The following is a 22,247-nucleotide window of genomic DNA, read 5'->3' as shown; positions in this document are numbered from 1 at the left end:
ACAATGTTTGACTCTCAAACCTAGGGTATAGTACTGTAATACTATCTCGGACAGTTCTCGAGAAAGCAATGGCGATTGGTGTCAAAAAGTGTATCTAGGATCGGTGTGGAGTAGAAGCATCGGAATTCCGAACAAGCGCATATCCATCTATCATTTTTTACCTTGGGCTCAAGTATAAAGTCTCCTGGTTGGCACGCATCTTGGGGATGTTTCAATTCATTCTCTTTATCTCTTTGCCTCGGTTTTCATCACTGAAGATAGGACAAGACAAAGATGGACGTCGTACTGCGAGAAAGCGCATTTGGTCGCCTCCTCAACTACATTTCCGATAACAGGCTCTTCCCAGCCACTGAGCATGAAATACCAAAGGGCGAGTCCTTTGCCCACACAGGCTCGTCAGATACTGCATCCACTGCTGTTGCCCAGATTATAGTGGATTTCACTGGGCGAGATGATCCTGACTTTCCCAGGAACTGGCCGGTCCTGGCAAAGACCATGACCATGCTCAGTGTGATGCTGTTGAACTTCAGTTTTTACGCGGCGTCAGCGATATTCACCCCGAGTATTCCAAAGATCGAGAAGAATTTTGATGCAACCACTGCAGAGGGGACACTTGGGCTCTCGCTCTTTGTCATAGCATATGGTATCGGGCCTCTTATCGTACGTCTATCATAACTAATACCTATGTTTGCCTCACCTTTTTCTGACAATACATTGACTTCAGCTTTCTCCCCTATCGAGTCTGCCATCCATTGGACGGACAGCTGTATACATCCTTGGCTCTGTTGCCTTCTGCCTCTTCAACATAGGCACAGCTCTTGCGAGGAACCTCGAGACGATTCTGATACTACGGTTTCTCGGCGGCTTCGTCGGAAGTGCACCTATCAGCGTCGGAGGTGCAACGTTGATGGAAGTGTACCAGCCGGAAGCCATTCCATATGCTATCGCTCTGTATGCAGTCAGTGGAGTTTGTGGGCCAATTCTGGGGCCTGTAAGTTTATCATCATGGAGCTACTTCGAGCAGTCGACTAACATCGATGCCTAGATTCTTGGAACCCTAGTCGTGTAGGTATTCTCATATTTTGAAGTGAGAACTGTGGACTAATTCCACTCGCAGCGAGCGTTGGAAAACCTGGACCGCGACTCTATGGTTGATCGCAGGTGTCTCAGCATTCACGACAACTTTTATCTTCTTCTTTCTGCCCGAGACCCTGTATTCAAACATTCTTTCTCGCCGCGCACGACGGCTCCGTATTCGAACAGGTAACCCAGCTTACCAGAGCCGAGCCGAATCAATCGCGACAGAGGGAAACCTTGCTGTGCGGATTGCAAAGCAAACAATTGATGATTTCAAGCTGTCTTGCACGGATCCGGTAATCCTGTTTGTGAACATGCATACCATGCTCATTTACGGTGTGTTGTATCTGTGGTTTGAATTCTTCCCATTTGGTGGGCCACGGATACCTACAGTCTGTTTCGTCCTCTTGCTTACAAAGTACATGTAGTATTTGATGGCATTTACCATTTCACACCTATTCAACAAGGCTGTACGTGTCATCCCAATCCCCTGTGATGTTTCCGGCTGACTCACTCTTTTAGTGGCCTTCTTTGGTATTCTTATTGGCGCCGTCGTGTCCGTCATCGCCTACCTGCTCTGGCTATACTTCTCCTACCAACCCCGAGTTGCAAAGCCAGAAGTCACCGTGGAGCCCGAAGCCCGCCTCATCCCGGGTCAGGTAGGGGCAGTTTGCATCCCTATCTGCCTCTTTATCTTTGCATGGACATCTCGAGAAAGGTATGTGAGCATCACCACCTACAGCTCGTGCTCAAAAGACTTATCCTCGCCCAATGTAGCGTACACTGGATCGTCCCCATCATCGGCTCCGCGTTCTTCGCCCCGGGATTCTACCTAACTTTCCAATCTATCCTTAACTATCTCGGCGAGTCATACCCCCGGTACGTGGCAAGTGTGTTTGCGGGCAACACCTTCTTCCGCAGCTCGTTTGGCGGCGCCTTACCCTTGGCTGCTCCTCGCATGCTGGGATCACTTGGGATCGGATGGGCGTCGAGCACGCTAGGGTTTATTTCCCTCGCCATGCTTCCTCTGCCATTTATCTTGGGGCGGGTAAGTTGCCGTCTTCCGGGTTGGGGATACAGAGCAGTGGCTGACGTCCATCAACAGTATGGGAAGCGCTTGCGCTCATGGAGCAAGTATGCGAACTAACTGTCGCTCTTTCTGTTGCTTGGGGGGCATGATTGGAGGACATCACAAACGCAGCATATTATCAGCATCAGCATGATATATCAACCATCCACTTATTTCTTTTCCTTGGCTTCCTCGCCCTTCTCCGTCTTTTTGGTGATGGGGTTTCCATGTGCTGTCTGAAGGGCCGCTGTATAATATATTATTCACAGAGGCCTTCCATGGCGGCTATGGTAAAGGCCAGATACCAATTACTCTACTGCTTTCACAGTAGGGCTATACATGGGTCTGGTGACTACCTGTATTGATACTATTGCCATTTTCTCGGAACTCCGAGCATCGCGGAGTTCCGAATCCATACGCTCAAAAACAAAGCAGACAACCTATCAACGATTTGAATTATTCGCTACAAATTATGCCATTCTTCTTTATATAGTGCCTGACGGCGGGATTAATTTGGATTTACTTCATTGAATAAGTCGATAAATGCATATATTAAGAAAAAGTCATTCTAGAAACAAATCCTAAGGTAAATGGGTAGCATCTCGGGGTCTTGGGGAGAGTTGCGGGGGAAACCAAATTGCATCTTAAGCCTAGTGTCAAGAGCTCATATCCCGGGCGCAACCTTAAAGTGATTGATCCATTGTACACTAGTTATCCCTCCATGTACAAGCACATCACGAGGTTTATATAAACCATGACAGGACTAGTTGGCATGCTATTCGTCCTAAACAGGTTCAAATCTTTGCATCGAAGACAACAGGTTGCCCAACTATCTATATTCTGTCGAGGTGAGCGAGGTGCCGCGATTCCGCGAGACGCCACTGACAACTGTAGGCAAATCTATCACTCGCGAGGAAGTCTTCGCCTATACTAATGGTCGATTTCTTGTCGACGAGCAGCGTCAGATCGAGCGACGGTTTCTGAAATTCAACCTAGATGCTCTTTGCGATGTGGCTGCTGCCGCTGGTGGAGGCACATCTCGGATAAGAAGCATCGAAAAGTTCGAAGGAGGTTTCAGCAAGGTTCTGCTGATGAAAATGGAGAGTGGGAATGAAGTGATCGCAAAAGTCCCTTGTCGTATCGCTGGGCCAGCCACCTTGACGACCGCCTCGGAAGTAGGCGCTTTGAGTTATGGTGTGTTTCCTACCCATGAAGCTATCAACAGACTGACGTGAGACGCGCCAGTAAGGACACATACAAGCATCCCCGTCCCTCGGGTCCTCTCTTGGTCTTCAGATGAGTCAAATCCTGTCGGGGCGGAGTATATCATCATGGAGAAAGCTGCAGGTGTCCCATTATTTGAACAATGGGGCGCGATGGCAGAGATTGATAAACTTGAGCTCATTAAGAATCTCACCAAGCTGGAGGCTCAGCTATCAGCCATCTCATTCCCTGCATATGGTGGGTTATATCTGCAGGAAGATGCGGTCGGCCTAAAACGTCAAGACCTTGATGAGATCATTGATCCAGATACTAGCTTCTGCGTTGGTCCATCACCGGATCGTTCATTTGGCGATGCAACCACGCATCCCTCTCCTCAGAGTCCAAGGTTTGATCAAGGGCCCTGTAAGTATATCCTGTTCTTCTCTACACTCCCGTAGGCTCATGGGTATCCAGGGAATACCCTATCAGATCTTGGGGTTTCAATCGCAGAGCGAGAGTTGTCCCGAATATCAGAAAAGCACCCAAAGACCCGAACAGTGTTCTATCAGGGGACCCTCTCAGAGCAGGTCCAGCTTCTTGAAACCACAAAAATCCTCATGCGGATGCTGGACTCACATCCGATTCTAGCCCGCGCCTCCCAGCCTACGCTATGGCACACTGATCTGCACATGGGGAATATTTTTGTTTCTCCTGACGATAACTCACAGATCGTGTCGCTGATCGATTTCCAGTCCTTGTTAGTTCTCCCATTATTTCTTCAAGCCCAGTGGCCCGTGTTTCTACGGCCTCCATTGGACTACCCCCAGGGGCTGGTGCAGCCCAAGCTACCCAGCGACTTCGAACAGTTCGACGAAGAAGCCAAATCTGCCGCTCTACAAGAGTGGACCCAGACAAAACTAGCGAAAGCGTACGAGGTCTCCACGTTCCTTGAGAACCGAGTCGCACACAAGGCCATGAACGTACCCCGTGTTTTCCGAGAACTATTTATTCGCTGTGGAGAGGTCTCTGAGGTTGGAATCGTGCCACTCCGGGAATGCCTGATTGAGATCTTCCAGAGCTGGTCGAGCTTGGGCTTTGCGGGCCAATGTCCTTATTCCTTTCGTGACGACGAAATCGATGTCCACGGACGCCAATTTGCCGAATACCAGGCCTGGAACGACGTCCAGCAACTTGTTCAGGAATGCCTGGATACGGATGCCGAGGGGTGGGTGGCTCCACAGCTGGATTTTGCTGAAAAGCAAAGGCAGAATAAGGAGCTGCTGTCTGTGTACATCAAGCAGATGGCGGAAGAAAGGTCGGCGGAAGAAGCGAAAGCGATGTGGCCATTTCCTGATACATGAAGGGATTATGGGTCATCTTTCTGGTATACTATGCGGCAGGTGGTGGTCTGTCCCTGGGATTTCGGGGAGTCAACTCAGGAAACCTCCTCATCTCGATGCCATAGCAATGTAGAACAAACATCAATACACCCGGGAAGTTTCAGTAATGAAGGTCCTGGAAGTAATATCTGCGACATGACTTGACACTTCTTTCGTATGCAGAATGCATTACTCCAGCAGTTAGTTCAACGGCCTACGACGGGTAGGTTGGTAGGTAGAACATACCTAGTGTGATTGGTATATGCTTACCGTAGTATATACCTTCAATAGCTAACTAATTACTAAGATATTGGTTGTTCCCGCTTTTAGTGAGTAATAATATGTCTACCGGTCATATACTCTAGCATATAATTATGATGATTTGCGATGTACACCGTACACGCTTTGCTGCTCCTAACATCACCTAGCCCACAGGCCAGATTTTTAACCATTGAACCTGATTCTTGGCGGATCAGGACGGCTCGGGCTGGTTTTCGTGGGCCAGTCAGGTTTAGCAAGCCTATTTACTGTAATAGTATGTCTGTCTGTCTGGCCCTGCTGGCTTCCAAGCAAACTCGGGAAGGCGGCTGTCCCTCACTCGGTTAAAGTCACGTCTGCGAGATGGCATGAGCGCCGATGACAGAGGAGGGTCGGATGAGCCAAGGGAATTTGCCCATCTGGTCAGTAAGTACGGAGTATGCTGATTTGCTAAGAACAGGCCTGGTAGTTTGATCAGCGCTTGGATGTGAGTCTGTAAAATTCCACTCCCCACTTACCAATTAGCTTGAAACCTGTGGGCGCACTGACATCCTTGATCAACAGGTTCAAAACTTCAATGGCCCAACAGCAGCGCAGCGCTACTGCAAACGGGGCCCTGTAGATCATTAGGGACGGCCAATGATCCTTCCTCCACGAACATCCCCCAGTCTTGTCCATATCATGGCCGGCGCCTACACAAACCCCAACAGGACCTTTCTACTCCGCACGATATTTTCCCACATTGTCAGTTCGACGTCTTCCTTCTCCAGGTATTAGCCGTCGAATATGACCAAATGCATTACAAAAGTTATAGCTCCAACTCATTCAGTCCTCTGCCTTGACTCCTTGAATTCCTACCCGCCTATGATACCTGCAGCGACGCTAGTATCCGCGCCCGGGAAGTACTTGCCAGCCCGGTCCTTGAACCAACAGTTCCCATCCTGTTCGCCGTCAAAAGAGGCGGTCAGATTGGCCTGATATGTCACCGCTTTGCAATTCTCGTAGGATTTAAGGCAGGCGTTGATGCATTCCTGAAGAGAGTAAACAGTCGCGCGGCCGAGATCAGCGACGTTCCCATTGCCAGTCATGGCTGGGTCGCCCTTTGGCCAGTCCACGCCACACAGAACAGTGAACAGAGCCCCCGTGGACCCTGCAATCATGGTCTTGTTGATCCCTGGACACTGGAAGTCGGCCATGCCGCTTGTGCCGGAGGTAACGGGGGCGGATAAGGTTGTGGAGGCTGTTGTTGTTGATTGTATTGATGAGGTACTTGGTAGAGAGCTTGTGGGTATTGAGGGGCTACATTTGCCAGGTCAGAATTGCTTTGTCCACTAGGACATGGGGGAGCCATGAATATGGATCTACTTGCCTTTAAGTGGTGGCAACTGTTGTAGAAGCTGCTGGCGTGTTGCTGCTCTTCCTGACTGCCAGTGCCTCGCCTACTCCTCCCCCAACCGCGCCGCCGATGATCAAGGCTGCGGTGGAAACGAGTAGTACCTAAAAGAGCGTTCTTGGTAGACCACAGATCCTTGCCTTCTGAGCCTTCTGACTTTCTTCCGGTTTCACGGGAAGATCTTCGACTATGTGCGGTGCAGTTGCTGCGGGTCTGTACTGTAAACTCTCGACATCTCTGTTGTATTCTAGGCCATGGATTGGCGCGACCTCGAGGCCTTCGATACTAGGCCTTCGCGCCATCGATTATCTGAGGAAGTGGAAAAGATCACAAGTGAGTTGGAGGAACATGCTGACCATCGCTCATAAATCACAAAACCCTGGCGCTGACTTACTCTTCTGATCCCCCTCGTCTCAGCATTAGGCGACTATGTCAGAAGGAGTACAGTCTAAGCGCCACGAAGCAGCCAACCACAAGGGGATTTGCGATTGTGTTGGTAGGCCATTGAATCAGTTATATTACGGAGTACATATAATAATACGAGGACAATTCTATTCATCACTTCTAAACTGACATATTGGCTGGGTCGTTCACATTGTATAAGTAATGTGAGATTGGCTCGGCAGTCAAGAAAACAAGCAAAAATGGATGCGGCATGTCCACCAGGGGAATCCCCGCTGTACTCTATTTGCTAAATTGTTGTTAATTCGTTGAAGTGCCTCTGTTCATAAGAGAGGGATCCTCTTACCATATGGTGGGAGTGGTGCCGAATCATTGCTTATATACCTATCACTGACCCGGTGCCTCCAGAGGCCCACACCTACCACAACCGATCTACATAAACCCGTGGGTTGCTTCTTCAATGGACCCTTGCTCGCTCCGTAGGCATCATAGGCTTCTGAGTACACAGTTCAGCGGGCTTTCGGTGCTCTGGGAAGCCTCGGTTATGGTACATTACTGTGGAGGTAGCCAGCGAACTCTCACTCTTGCTTAACCTTTACTATCTCGACGACGAAAAAGTCGAATGGAGGATAATAGAGAGTTAGAATTGGACTCCTACTGATCAGGCGCCCTTGCTCGGCAACTCCAGCTCTCCACCTGAGGGAAACTGAGGGAAACTACGGGCCTTTTCACAATAGCGACAAGACACTCTTAAGCGCATCGTCTATGTCTTTTGGGGACTGCGATTATGCATTCGACGGAGTTCAATGGGTGGTTGAGTCAGCCTGGCTGGGGTTTAATCGGATTTAAGACGTATTTACGGAGCTCGGAAGGCGGTCTTTCAGCAGGATGTACGTACTCAAAATATATATTTTGTTGCAACCCAGGGTATGGATAATGGCCTTTCTCCCCGAAGGCGTCCCTAAGGGCTATTTAATCGTTATTAGCCAAAGTCTGCACCATCGGTATTGAAGACGGTCATGCCACCGTCCACTGTCATATTCATAACTGGTACAAATCAGTCAGCATATCCCACTATGCGATAGGTGTATGCTGACTTGACACTGAAAGGCGCCAACTCTGGCGTTGGGTTCGCAACGGCCAAAGCAATCGCCTCAGCTTCGCCAGACTACCTTGTAATCATCGGCAGTCGCGTTCTGGAGAACGGCCAGGCGGTGGTCGAGGAAATCCAATCACTCGAGACGACAAAAGGCACCCTCACCAGCATCCAAGTCGATGTCACGGATCGTGAGTCCATCGCGAGCGCCGCAAAGCAGGTCGATTCGCAGTTCGGGCGTGTCGACGTTTTAATCAACAATGCAGGCGTTCTCTCCAAGTCCCCATCGACGAAACTCGCAATGGAAGAGACGTTCGCCGTAAACTGTATCGGACCGGCACTCGTCGCTGAAATCTTTAATCCTCTCCTGCTGAAATCGGATCGCCCTTACTCGATATTCATCTCGAGTGCGCTGGGTTCGCTAACGGAGGCTGCGGATCCCACATCCCCCCACTCCTCTTATGACGGTGTGCCGTATCGGATGAGCAAGGCGGCACTAAATATGTTGGCTGTACAGCAGCATAAGCAATTTGGACCCAAGGGAATAAAGGTCTTCACTTTGTGTCCGGGGCTGGTGAGGTCGAATCTGAGAGGAAAGGATGAAAATGCTATATCTTCTGGTGGAAGGGCGGGTGATCCTATGGTCTCTGCGCAAATGATATTGGGGGTGATGCAGGGTCAGCGAGATGGCGATGTTGGGAAGTTTTTGCAGGAGGATTCGGTCTGTGACTGGTGAGGAGCTGGAATACGGGTTATTCTTTGATAGATACTCAATTGATCTGAAGATCAGCATCCTGATGAAGTGAATCGAGGATGTGGCATGGCTTGAAGCCCCTTTTTAGCGACCAAGGAATAGACCTGTCTGAGACTCCTGCCGGCTCAGGGCGTACAAGAGAGGAGTGGTGAGATAGCTGCGGGTCTTGCATGTACAGGAACGTTCAGGCACAACATGGAATCCTTATCCCGATTCCCAACCTGCGACTGATATCCAGGGGTCATGTTTGCTCGAATCTCAATTTGACTTGACACTTGATATTCATGACGCATCTCGACACTTGTTTCACAAACGAATAGAGTCCTCCATGAAAACCTTGGAGCAGGTGACAGAGACTACATACAAGCGGGCTTGAGGGTTGGGCTGCTTGTCTACCTCCATGTCTCCGATTACAACTCGATCAAACAAGGGCACCACTGCAAATTCTCAGTATTCAGTGAGTCCAAGCCTCCTTCGTTCCCATTGCGATTGGCTCCGGCTGACCGCTTGGACCAAAATCTAGCATAGGCTATCACACCGCGGTTATCAACATGTATGACAACCGAAGCCTGAAGGGGGAGAAAGCCACCTCTTTGCATGATCAAGCTCGTACATTGCGCCTCACGGCCGCCCGGGACGTAGCTCGACTGGTAGAAGTCCGTCGACGAGTATGGGGCCGAGACCGCATCTCTGCGCCCCTGAGTCAATGGATAACTATATCTCTCTGACACCATGAAAATATTTATCCACACGGGAAAGCAAAACTGCATTCGTCAGTCTATGCGTTGCCCTGCGCGTCTCTTCACGGCGTTGGGAGTATTTGAAAGGGCTACTCCGGCTCATCCAGCATACTGCAGCTCAGTCAGAACTTATTATTCCCTCTCGAAGCTGTACCTCTGTTTAAGAATTCGAAAAGTCGGAATGGGCTCTAGAGGATGAGGAGAAGTTCGGTGCCTTGGCTCTGGATTTCTCTACATCATATTGAAATGCGAGAAATTTGCATACTACACTCGGAAGTCGATATACCTCGAGTCTTGTGACTCTCTTGAGGGCGAAGCCGATATCTTGCAATGATTATATTGACTGTCTCCAAGACAAGCGCGATACGATCTTACCGTTGTCCCAACTAAACCCAGCGTCAAATCCCGCGCGGCGTGTCTATTTTTCGACATCGATGCTGAGAATGTCTCGACATGGCTTCTATCACTTTCCTCAATCCATAGCTGTCTCTACAACCAATTCTTTTGCTCCATAGTCAGATGGGGCATCGATCGTCATGTCGTTGTCGTACTTGTACTTCGACCTTTAGTTCTATGAGTGTCCAGCTGAGCCGCTCGGTTAGTATGTAGAAATCTGGCGAATAACACGTTGACCTACACAGCCTCGCCTGAACAGCTTCGCCCCGCCATTGCAGCTCAACTTCGTTTCAATTCAACTCGATCCTCCCTTCTGGTAGTTTTTTCAACCTCAAACCCACTTTGACAGATAATTTCAAATGGAAGTCATTGGCGGTGTTTCTGCTATTCTGGAGATAGCGGCCGCAGGTGTTCAATGCTCCATCAAGCTCGCCGCACTCGCAAAACAGATCAGGTCGGCTTCGGAGCAGATCAGCAACATCGCTGACGATGTCTCACTCAACGCGAGCATACTTCAACAGCTAGGCCAGTTGATGGATGAGAGCTACTCCCAGAATGAGAAACCCAAGTCTGCTTCAAAAGATCGAGCGCCAGGGCTGTTCAGCGCTGAAGGGCTGAAAACGACCGAGAGCTTGGCAGCCCGATGCAACAAGATCTTCAACTCCTTAGAAGAACTGCTGCGGAAATCTAGCAAGCAGTTCAAGCTGGGTTCCAGTGCTGATGGGATGAAACTGAGCCGCTCGGAGATGCTGAAGTGGCCGTTCGTGAAGCCTGAACTCGACGGCATGCGGGACGAATTGAGGCACGTCAAGGATTCTTTGATGCTGATGTTGCAGGTGGCTCTGCTAGCGTACTCGCGGAGTACTGCCAACAGGTATGTAGCGATTATACTGTTTGCTCCTGGCACTTACTGATCGACGCAGCGGTCATCGAGCGAGGAACATCGCACCATACGCCGAGGAAGACCAGATCATACTGGTCAGGGCCATCTACCAAGCGCAGGAGGAGCTGAAAGGGGATAAGGCCGACGTCAATGACAAGCCCGGGGGCGAATTGCCAGAGCGCCCAGCAAAGGTTTCAACACAATCGAACAATGTTGCTCCGTGGAAGGAGCCAGCAGTCTCGAGCACAGATGTGAAGGGTCCAGGTCTTTTTCAAACGCAAGGCAATCCGTCAGCTCCCGCGCAACCAGATCGGAAGAAGTACGTACCCATACGCATCTTTATTTTGAGCTTTCTGACCATTCTCTCTTTTAGGCACTCTATCTTCGCTCCAATACAAACCAGCTTTCAACCTGACGAACTTCTCCCATCGCCGCCACCCCTTCCACCTCCGCCTATCTATCGTTTAACACCCACATATGATATCCAAATGCTGACTCCCCAGCCGACAATAATCAACACCACCCTCGCCGTGCAGTACATCTTGCGCTGCGTTAGTCTTGCACAAGATGTGGTCCAGCCCCAGATCGAACAACAGAAATCCGCCTCCAAGCAGACTGTGCTCGATCGACTCGCCTCTCTTACAGGCGAGGAACAACAGGCTCTGGAATTGATACCGTGGGTTTATGGAATAGAAGTTGAGTGGATCATCCTGGGCGAATACGCCCCCGTCATCAAAGAGGTAGAGAGTCTCAAAGCAAGAACCGTTACACTTATCACCAGGAACGGTTCTCCCGCTCCTCCCCGCGCCACTAGTCGTCCAGCCTTTGGCGCAGGGCCAACCTTCGGTACAGGACCAGCCTCTGGTACAAGGCCCCTGTCTCAGTGGGGTGCAGGATTTGGTTCAGCGCCAGCCAATGGCTCATCGAGGCCGCTCTTTGGTTCCTCAGCGCCAGCTTCAGGGGATCCAAGGTCACACCAGCCAAGACCAAGACTGACCACTTACATACCTACCTCACCCAGTTTCAGTCCGGTGGATGAACAATCTGAGCCTTGGAGCCGTTCGGGACCCGCGAAGCTCGAGGATTACCAAACAGAAGAAACTATGGCAATAATTGACGCTCCTGCTAAATCTCCCGAGACGGTCACAGTGCACGACGACTTTGACCAAGATGCCTTCCAAGAGACATTTGATAGTCTTGAATCTTATTCTGAGATGGAAGGGGTAGTGGATGATCTATTGGCCAAGTATACTACTTATCAGGGTTGAAGCCACTCTTCATATTTACCTTCTTGCAACTGCCTCATTGACATATATCAGCTAGCTTGCTCAACAAGCCAACTTCCAGTAGAGGAACGATGAGCCTCAATAACAATGGGTGGATTGCCTCAATTGAAAGAAACCAATCATAAACAAAATAGACTATTCACTCTATCATTCATGAAAGGACAACTCAATACATGGGTGAAAGGGACAATCAAAACACATATCTATGCTCACTATCCATTCATTCTCTCTTTATCAAATAGATCAACAATAGACAGTAAAGCGCCATAACACAAAAGCAGTGGGTTTGGAAGTCTCCAGAAATCGGAATCTGCATAGCCCTCTCAATATAAATTCATCTCCTCTGCCTGCCATCATTTCACTTCTTTACTGAACCTGTCCACCCAGCTCCAATATCTTCGCACTGTCATAAAGTGCAGAGTCCTCTAGGACAAAACAGACGACAAACTTCTATATACCAGTACTCTTCTTTTCTCTCTGGCTCCAGTTATATACCACGCCAAACCAGCGACGTGCAAAGACACCACGACAATCAGGCGACAAGAGATAAACAACATGCCTATCCATGCACCCATTACCACAGAAGCGCGATAGCTCTCCAATAAACGTCTAGACATAGACAGCTTTCGCGCAAAGATTGTCATACAGCGTTGCCATACAGCAATGTGAGCACGCCAACTGGCAAGGCCGGGAAGATAGCTCGTTCTTCGCCCGCTTCACGGGTATGACGGAATATCATCATCTTCACCATCATCTTCAATATCACCACTACCATTACAAATTGGTAGCATGTCCTGGGCCCATGGGTCAAGCGGCAATGGAAGGTTTGGTCGATCAAAATGAAAAAGTCATTGGTCACCCCAAACAAAAGGCACGTAAATCTTTCAATGAGAAGTTCTATTAATACTAATCCGCATTATAGGACAACCAGTGGGCCTGTGACATATGGGATGACACTGCACTTGATAGTCATGCCTTGAGACGCCTTCAAGCGAATCCAGAACGACTTGCTTCGTCTTCACTAGATCTTGTGCGCATCCAACATTCCTAAGCCGAAATGCAGGCTAGATCTCCTTCTTCTCACTGCCATATCTTTGGGGCTTATATCTGGTCGACCAGAAAGGATGCCAATGGCACATCGAGAACATGGTGCACTGCTGCGGCTTGGAAGTGATTCTCGACCTCTCTCTATCTACAAGCAGAAAGCCTCTGGAACAGAAATTCATGGAACGGCAGTCAGATACGCAAGCGATCCATGCATCTCTTACCTGACTATCAAGAACCCAACGACAAGTGCCCGAGCACTGCAGACTTGCCCATAAGCTGGCCATGTGTGCGGGCAGCACACCTGCAGAGGCCACCAGTATACGCCTCAGCTTAAGCACAGAGCCAAAACCAGAGCGAAAACAGCAGTCGGGCACCGGTATTGAGAAGCGGCAGAAGAAATGCAGGCCTCTCTTTGCCTACGAAATCCATGGCCGGCGCTAATCCAGTCACAGCCCTGTGCTGCATCCTCAGTGTTCTGTACAATTACAACTTCGAAAGCATTATTGTTCGCATTGAAACTGCAAGACAAGACGGCGACACCAGATATACCTCAGCAGAACCAGATACATCTCCCTCAGCTGCCGTGTAAACCGTTCAGGCACTGGTAAGCCTCGCTGTCAACACTTCTAGCCATCAAGGTCGTTGGAACTAGATCAATGATATCATCTTGTTCAAGCAATGACATTGACTCGTTTGAGTCCCCAGGTGGAAATCACCCAGCAATATTTCTAAAGAGCAGATAATCAAAGTAGTAAATCTGTCGTGTGTTGACTAGGATCAGAGATCATCGATACTCCTGCTGATCTTCTTTCTGAGACTGTATCCTCAATCTATGTGGTTCAGCGATGAAGAGGATGTTGACAGTGATGCAGGGCAGGAGAGCCTCTCTGCAGGATCCGTCAACGTTATGACCAGCATTGTTTGCTTGCCCAATCTTGTATTGGATTTCGATTTTGATCTTAATTTCGCCATTGCATCGAGCGACCAATCCAGTGAAGCCAATGGCATATGAGTAGACTGTAGCGAAGCCCCTGAGATCCAATTTCCATCCCTGCTGAAAGCTGAAGCTCAAAGAAAGGAGCAACTCCTCAAATCAAACCTTCCAAGCCAGCATCCATTCAACCCATCGTACGGAGTAGATAGAGAGCGCGGCGTCAACACCAACCGATCTGGCCAGCTATCCTTCCGGCAATATTCACCGCATCTTGAGATTTGAAACTGGGGTAGATAGAACGATCTAGAGCCTACCAACGATCCAACTCTATTGCCTGCAATCGCTTAGCCAAGCCACTCGACAATTAACCTCGGGCTAGAAAACGGCGGAGAACAAAGAGTTGAGCGAACAGTCACGGAGCACGCCTTGCTCCGCAGTCCGCAGGTCCGCATCAAATCAAGGATGCGGAGACCCGCGCTCCGAAGGGAAAGGAGGATGGATAATAACGAGTGGATACTGGATAGACGCAAGAAGTCAGAAATCAGGACTAAAATCTTAGGTCTAAGGTCTAGGGGCGAGATCATAGTCATAAACAGGCTACTGAGGCTAGCCGGGGAATCACCGGAGTCGTCAAAGTCAATCACGAAACCTAGCTGACTACCCCGTATTCACCGCTGGTTTGAGTCAAGATTTCGCATACTGATTAAAGGAGGGACATGGAGATACGAAATTGATGGTGTTGGTTGATTGTTGAAAGGTCTTTGTCGTTCGGCCACGGGGAAAGGCGATCGGGCAGGCAGATGCCACAGCCCACAGTGCCATGGATTGATTCCATTCATCGTGTGTAACCACTCATCAGTGATCATCCTACTTTGATAGTTGGTAGTCGCTCACGACTAGCCCAGTTCAGTGAAGGGGTCACTCTGTATATCAAGAACCAGTATGGAGTAGTATTTTCCTCGCTGCGCTGGAGCCGAATTCACCGCTGATTCTCTGCATTCTCTGCCATCACATCACGACCAGGAAGCGATGGCTAAGTGGTTGATGAAATTCACCATACCACTTATGCAGAAGCAAGCAAGATGGGATGCCGTTAGAATATGTAACAAAAAAAACAAAAGTCCGGAAAGGAAATCCTTCAGAGGGGGGGTCATGAATACGACACATGGAGAATGGAAAACATGGAAATCAGGGATGGAAATAGACATGTGGTTGTTGTTGGCGTTGGATGGCTTTCTGGTGGCTGATCTGGCTGTCTTGAATCACAGTAATGAACATGGACTACTGAGAGATCCATTGCCAGCTGTCCAACTCCAGACCTCCAGATCAAGAAACACGGAGCAGACAATAATAAGTAGGATAAACCAGCGGCGAAGGCGCTTCGCTAAATTCCCCCAACTGCTATGGCGAGGATCGCCACCAGAGAGTCTACGGAGTACACTCTACACCTCTCCTCCACCGTCCTACCTATCCAGACACTGTTTGTGTAGATAGGCTGTAGAGTGTGGACTCATGCGGAGTACTTGACTAGTAGACAGACGGACAGCTACATGGTAGATAATTCATATTAAGCCAAATCACCACGAGCGATCATCGAACCCATCCATCCATTTAGTCAAAGATAGCCACTCCACTATGCCTGCACGATCCCTTCAACTGTTCCATCTAGAAGTCTTCTGGAAGACCTTCCATCCGGGTAAATTGCCAAAATGGTCAAACGGGCCAGGCTTATTACAAGGGTACTTAATAATATCCGTTGGACGCTTACTAGGGAGGACTGTTCGCCTGTTGACTGTTCCCCCCTCCAGAGTCCAGACCCTAGACAGTGTTACATATGGGTCCCCCTGCCCCTCTACTATCTATGTACCTAGTCTCCCTGCTAAAATATGTGGTGGTTTAGGACATGTTCACGACAACCAACCACATCGGAGAGATAGCAGTGTTGGACTTTGGTTGGGTAGGTACATAGGTAGGATGGCTATCGAAACGTCCAGAAAACGCCCATATCAGCCTTGTGGGGGGGGTTGATGAGACATGAGACGGGGGTGCTGCTGCGATGGTAGCAACCATGAGGCGAAAGATTGGAGGATCTGAGGTGAGACAGCGTTACATCCCCATGTTATTGTTAGGCATCGGTGATATAGTCCGCAGATATATGATTATTCTGCTTTAGTCTTATGGATTAGTTGTGATTACTCGGGCGACTGGAATCATGAAAGTCAACGGCAAACGCCGGATGGTATAGAGAATATGGAGCGAGTATCTAGAGCATCCTTGTACTTATTATGATCAATGAGGATTAGTTGGCTTTTGCGCATGGCAGATGTCGCCTCATCCTCTGTCATCAGTGTGCGGATAACAGCTGATTAGGTGGGCATAAACACATGGCACAAGATATATATATAACCACTTCACATGGAACATGAGGCTGATTCAGAGTCATTGCAAACAATCAAGTAACTATTCAATGCTTACCTCTGTAATTTTTTACTCCTACGTAGTACGTTCTATCTATGATCTCCCGAATATTCCAAACCTCAGATCCTTCGGTGTATTCGGTTGCTCGGCTCAACGCCGCGAGAGTAGTTGTTGACACGATGCCTCGGTTATGTACACAGCGCAGCGGCGATAGATCGGTCGCGTTGGAGTTTTGGGCGTCAAGGTACGGAGATTATTCGGCATACCCCCATACTCCCCTCCCCATCAAATGATGATGTCAGTTGATGAAAAGAATCAGATGTCAGTGTCACAGACTACCCCAGTCCCCAATCCCCAGTCCGCAGTCTCCAGCTCCATAGGAAATATAGGATAATGTGATTGTTTCAACTTTACTTGCACTTAGCTACGGATAGTAGTTAGTAGTTACGCAACAGGAATCTCTCGGAGGGTCTGCGGTCAGGTCAAGCCCGATGACAGTGAGGCGTGAACAGGTTCGAATACAGGAGACCGAGGCATGGCATCCAACCCAACCGTGATGACGAGGTGGCTGATAAGAACCCGATAACGATAAGAACAATAGGAAGAGCTATCTATCTATCGTCAGTTCATAGGATTGTTCAAGAATGCACATGAAATTCTAGACCCGGGGAAAGTCGTTGAGAGCTGGGACTCATCTTGCACCGGGATCGCCAAGTGGAGCTCGCCACATACATCAGAGTCAAAGCAGAGGGCTACTGTATGTAGAGCTCCCTGAATAGAACAAAACGACGGGCGGGAAGGGGAAGGGGAACTCCGCGAAGAGCGTTGATGTGATATAATGCATGATACATGACACATCTCAATGATCACCCGGGGAAGCTCGCAGTCCCATCCCCCCAGAGCCAAAAACCAGAAATGTTAAAATGAGGAACCTGGGATTTGGAATCCCGGATTCTCCCTGCCGCGGGCGGAAGCCGGAAACAATCGATATGCTTCCTGCCTTTTGCCTGTGGAAGTCACATCCGCTGCGAGGAGGTTGCACTCTATTTCTCTGTCTGGGACTCTGGGTTCTGGGTTCTGGGAAGAGAAAAAACCTTCGCCTTGCACGAAGCCAGCGATCCGTGCGGGTTGGCATACGTACGATTTTGTCTCGCCCTTGAAACTCTGAGTAGGGAGTGCTGGATCATCTGGAAGGTTTGACAAGTGCGATGGCGGATGATGTACAGGAAAGACATACATGTTCTACCCCATACTGGAGGTGAAGCTGGAGCTGGAGCTCGAGAACCTTGCGCTCGAGCTTCTCTTGTGGGTGCAACTCTCCCCAAGTCCCAAGCAATGGACGACAGAGTGGAACGATGCAGGTGAGGCGGTATGATATGCATCAACTAGTCGCCTCACATGCTGCGGTGGACTCCATCGGATTCCAGATTCCAATTTTCAGATTCCAGAACAGAGCCGTAGCTTCTACAATCCACAGGCCTAAAATACTTTGGGTCTTCGATGCCTGAAGTATCTATCATTTAGTATCTATTATTGAAAGTCTGAAGGTCTGAAACAACTAGAAGAACACTTACCCCGGTCGCAGGTGCAGCAGCCACAGACCCGTCCACCTCATGTGGCTGATAGTCGGTAATGCCTGAGGGATCCAAGCTCCCTATGGCCGTCAAAGCTATTATCTATGTACGTAGTAGTAGCTTCATTTCTTTTTTGTTTTTTTCGTTCCGCTGGCATGGCATGCTCATACCCAATTAAAGAGGGAGCGGTGAATCACCGCCTCTTCAATGCTGGTGATGCAGTTGATCTGGCGTCTGGTTCTACTACCGTAGGTAAGGCAGGGGTTGACTCTGCACCGCACAGATGTGTTATGTGTTATGCATGGATAAAAATAATAAATATAGGTATGCTGTACCGCTGACTGGGAGTGTTTGCGCCAGTGCTCCGTACTTATGTACTTGATGCTGTTAGCCTGGTAGGTTACATGTCAAGTAGACCAACTACTGTACGGAGTAGTCGATAAATGAGTGGGCCACAAGTCACAGCCAGTGGAAATCAACACATGCATTGCATGAAGAGCTGTCGGCTGGTGGGCAAAGCACAATGCAGGGTTGAATCCAGGATCATGGGACAAAGCGTCGACGAATCGCTGGCTGTGTCGATCAGTGTGATCGGGAATGTCGGGGAGGATTGGATATCGAGCTGATCCGGGAAATGCTGGGGTGGACGGTGCCTTTCCATTTCCCCCCTTCCCTGCACGATTTGATCAATGTATCGATTTGAATTCAATATATGCAGAAGTACCTCCAGATCCATGGAATGTGGGTAAACAAGAATGCATTAGATAGATAGATCGTCGTCATCAAACAAGACTCAAACAGAGCTATGTGCAATGTATGTAGTATGTGGTATGTACAGTCCTCCATAGAATCATGCCTCCCTTGGACTTCATTGCTGGTACTGTCGCATTGACCTGGCCCCAATGTTTAATCTGTACACTTCCAGTCTACAAGAGACATGATTCAAGTATGTCCCCGACCAAAGCATTCCTCCTCGGTCGGCGACAGCAATGAAAGCACGAAAGCACTCCATACCCCAGACTGACCTCCATCCTATCCCTAGATCCGGGGATCCATCCCTTCAATCTGCTTCCTGATCAAGACATCGCTCTCAACCAGTATCAATATCAGTACCCCAAAACCAAAAGACCAGCGATCTTCATATTCCTATTCCATAGTCCGTACTTCAAAAGTCCAAACAGTAGTTACTAGGATAGTTCTTGGGACCTCCTGATATTCCGCGGGCCCTCCCGTTCCCACTCGAGCTGAAGCTGGGAGCTTGGAGCTTTGGCAATGGGTACTTCTGCGCAAAATTGACTGATCGCAACGTCTGTTCAGTTTAGAGGACATAGCTGCGACAAGAATAAAGGACAGATGAGGATCTCGCCGCCTGATTCGCAAAGTCGAAGCATCTGGGACAAACATCCTCCGTACTTCGCGATGGACCTTTTATCCCGGTCGATCGGACCACTGTGGCTTTTCGCGGGAGTGGATGTGGATGTTCCGCGGTGGCTGAATCATGGCTAATTGGGTGTTTGCGATGAACGAATCACAACCGCCACTGACCCCGAGTCGAGTGATGGCGATCTTGATAGGTCAAGTGCAAGTAACGGTCTAGAACTCCGGTCTTTGGGGTGGGCTTTTTGTCAAAAGGGGGGCCGTCGGATAAATGACAGGTGACAGTTAACAGTTGCTGGTTTCTGATGTATCAAGATTCAAGAAGAAGAAGAAAAAAAAAAAAAAAGTACACTGACGAATACGATGGATGGATTAAGCTCAAAATAGGCGGTAGCCGTCATGTTTTTCAGGCAATTATTGAATCTTGGACATGACAAATTTCTGCGATGGACAGACGCCATTGGTGGTAAAAGTACTGATCGTAGTTAATCTGAAGATTGCGATTGAATTTGAGTCACTGTGATAATGTGATGCTAGTTCAATTATCCGATTCGGCAAGTGACACAATGTTCCATCTGAGCTTCTACTGTACTTAGTATGGAGTACTCAATGCTCATCTCATCATTCTGGATGTCAAAATCAATGAACCCAAAGTACTGTAGTGGTTCCAGCGGAATGGATCCTGAGGTTCCGCTGTCAGGGCCAGGATCTCTGTTGGACACGTACATTGCAAATCACAATCAATCAACAAGATCAAGGACAGTCAATGACATATATGTCAATGGACTCGGAGACACCGAATTTTACGCTGCAGATGAATCAGGAGTTCTCATCGGGGAAGCTGACGAGTGACCCAGTGACGCCGTCTCCATTGATCCAGATGTCAGACCCTTGATACTCTCCGAACCGCTGACTCCAGCTTCAGCTTCATCAGACATTTGTCATCTCCTACATACACTCGTGACAGCTTGTGATATTGATTGGGATTTCAATTCCCCAAAAAACAGCTACTGACACATGGCGCTGAAGACTCCCCGGACCTCATGTAACCTCGCTCCCGAAAGGGGGAGAGAGGAATAAGAATAATTATGCGCAGTCGATCAATAATTCAATATACTACGTAAATGCTACTCTAGCTAGTAGCTACCCTGTCGCATGCGGCACAAAGAAACGCGTCGCCTTGACGCTTCCACTTCCTCCGTCTCACTTCTCAGCTCTCTAATGTCCAAATGGGGTAATCCCCTTCAAAGAACTCCGAGCGATCTACCAATCTATTCTGCCCGGGGTAAAACAGAAAACGAGACGGAGAAAGCAGTCTTAGTCTTGACGTGCCGAGGAACAAGACAAGTGCCCCCAAATTGTCCTACTCTGTCCGTAGTTACTCCTAGCCGCGAGATTTTAAATCCACGAGATTTTAAATCCACGAGTCACAAGCTCAGCCGGTGTCACGGGGATTCCCAATTCGGCAAAATGGGTGTGTTTCATTGTGGTCGGCTCGGTTGCTAGCGAAGCTACTAGTATCGCTTTCAGAATTCAGAGACGGGGAGTGTGCCGGCAAAACGGGTATAGGGCCCGTTGGACTGGATTGTTTCTACTTTCTACTTACTCCGTAGGAGTAGTTTCTACGGAGTTCAATTGACCGACGGTAGGTTTTGGATAGTTTTGTGAGTGTTGGAACTTGGAACTCCGTAAGAATCTGAAGTTCCGAACTCGCTTTTACTCCATAGTTCGTACTACTATAGGTGGGGGGGGGGTTGGCTAGAACGTGATCTTCCACCTCCAAACTTCCAGCGGGATGGACTGAGTTCAAGTGATCCCCCAAGTTCGTGATCGGCCCAAAGAGGGAGTTTGACGCGCTCTCCTTGCCAGTTCTCCCTTTTCGAGCTGAACCGAACTATTCCATACTTAGTCGCGTCTTTGATTCCATGATAATTTACAGACAACAAAGGAGTCCTGAATCCTGTCGGGATCTCGCCATGTGGGTTGAATTGAGGGTTCAGCTTCAATATCCGAGATACGACCGAAATAATGGGTTCAGCTTCTTCCGCGCGGTGTTTAGTGTCCACATGCGGGGGAGGGAAGGAAAAAGCAGAGGGGCCACTGATCCGACATCAAGTGGGAAAATTTTAAGGCCGAAGAGAAAGAGGACGAGGCCCGGATCTTATGAATTGGGGGGGGAGCTCTAGAGGGGGGGGGTAAGAAATGATTTTTTTGCCGCGGCCGCGAACTGCGCACTGAAGAAAATTCGAAATTCGAAAACCCCCTCCAACCAGCAAGGATCAGAGATAAGGACGCATACGCACCAAAAGTCTTGTCTTATTCTACCAAATAAATAGAACTCCGTAATAATAGCCGGATCTCCACCGTGGATGCCGCGTATTTTGCCGTTCGATGAGATCCACTACTTACTAACTTAGTAGTAGTGGTAGTAGAGTATTGCTTTTCGGTTTCATTTTCCCTCCTTTTAAGGCACAAGCACAAGCAAGTAGGATTGGGCAGGAATCACACACCCCGTAGGGAGTAGGTAGGGACTACACAGTAGAGACTCATGAAGAGAATGGAAGGAGTCACGAAAAGTGGGTTGCAACTGGCAAGAGACTAGGAGACTGAGTAGATCAAATCATCTAGACCAGCGATTCGGGTGTTTGTCGCTAATAATTGTGACCCTACCCAGTCTACCGGTCGGAAACCTGAATGCTGCAAAAGAGACAGGGAAATGATTCACTCACGAGTGCGGTGTGTGAGTTGAACAACACATAGATCAGGGCCTGAACACTTGATATCTATCTATCTATCTATTTACGAAGCAGATAACTACGATATCAATATTAGTACTGTGTACTTACTGTGGAAGTACTGTACTGCAGACCGATATCTGGTGGGGTCGGTGGACATGTATACATACTTATATCGAGTTCTCGACGTGCATACATTACATCCGCCCGCTGTGAGTACCTCTCT

At 48.9% G+C, this 22,247-nt stretch overlaps 5 protein-coding genes across 5 annotated transcripts, besides 2 other annotated features; 4 read left to right on the top strand and 1 right to left on the bottom strand.

Moving 5' to 3' along the window:
- Positions 1–273: 273 nt before the first annotated feature.
- On the top strand, positions 274–2,224 carry ACLA_016700 (MFS transporter; the record flags this gene model as incomplete). The annotated part of the gene is made up of 8 exons (XM_001274649.1): positions 274–660; positions 725–991; positions 1,046–1,065; positions 1,118–1,449; positions 1,506–1,547; positions 1,600–1,795; positions 1,855–2,125; positions 2,183–2,224. 8 exons carry the CDS (start codon positions 274–276, stop codon positions 2,222–2,224), a joined length of 1,557 nt encoding a protein of 518 aa, XP_001274650.1.
- Positions 2,225–2,867: 643 nt separating this feature from the next.
- ACLA_016690 (uncharacterized protein) lies at positions 2,868–4,713 on the top strand (the record flags this gene model as incomplete). The annotated part of the gene is made up of 4 exons (XM_001274648.1): positions 2,868–2,887; positions 2,967–3,340; positions 3,392–3,772; positions 3,824–4,713. 4 exons carry the CDS (start codon positions 2,868–2,870, stop codon positions 4,708–4,710), a joined length of 1,662 nt encoding a protein of 553 aa, XP_001274649.1. The 3' UTR covers positions 4,711–4,713.
- A 747-nt stretch (positions 4,714–5,460) lies between these two features.
- Positions 5,461–6,182, bottom strand: ACLA_016680 (uncharacterized protein; the record flags this gene model as incomplete). The annotated part of the gene is made up of 2 exons (XM_001274647.1): positions 5,461–5,558; positions 5,858–6,182. The coding sequence occupies 2 exons, from the start codon at positions 6,180–6,182 to the stop codon at positions 5,461–5,463; spliced, it is 423 nt and encodes a 140-aa protein (XP_001274648.1).
- A 1,386-nt stretch (positions 6,183–7,568) lies between these two features.
- Positions 7,569–8,613, top strand: ACLA_016670 (putative short chain dehydrogenase/reductase; the record flags this gene model as incomplete). Its single annotated transcript, XM_001274646.1, has 2 exons — positions 7,569–7,671; positions 7,892–8,613. 2 exons carry the CDS (start codon positions 7,569–7,571, stop codon positions 8,611–8,613), a joined length of 825 nt encoding a protein of 274 aa, XP_001274647.1.
- A 1,513-nt stretch (positions 8,614–10,126) lies between these two features.
- Positions 10,127–11,918, top strand: ACLA_016660 (uncharacterized protein; the record flags this gene model as incomplete). Its single annotated transcript, XM_001274645.1, has 4 exons — positions 10,127–10,641; positions 10,691–10,969; positions 11,024–11,326; positions 11,672–11,918. 4 exons carry the CDS (start codon positions 10,127–10,129, stop codon positions 11,916–11,918), a joined length of 1,344 nt encoding a protein of 447 aa, XP_001274646.1.
- Positions 11,919–12,670: 752 nt separating this feature from the next.
- Positions 12,671–12,714: a microsatellite.
- A 7,964-nt stretch (positions 12,715–20,678) lies between these two features.
- Positions 20,679–20,713: a microsatellite.
- Between the last annotated feature and the right edge of the window lie 1,534 nt (positions 20,714–22,247).

This window comes from Aspergillus clavatus, genomic scaffold (genome assembly GCF_000002715.2).
Source record: "Aspergillus clavatus NRRL 1 1099423829795 genomic scaffold, whole genome shotgun sequence".
Classification (NCBI taxonomy): Eukaryota; Fungi; Ascomycota; class Eurotiomycetes; order Eurotiales; family Aspergillaceae; genus Aspergillus; species Aspergillus clavatus.
Note: the sequence above shows the minus strand (reverse complement) of the source record. Positions and strands in the feature narration are given on the sequence as shown.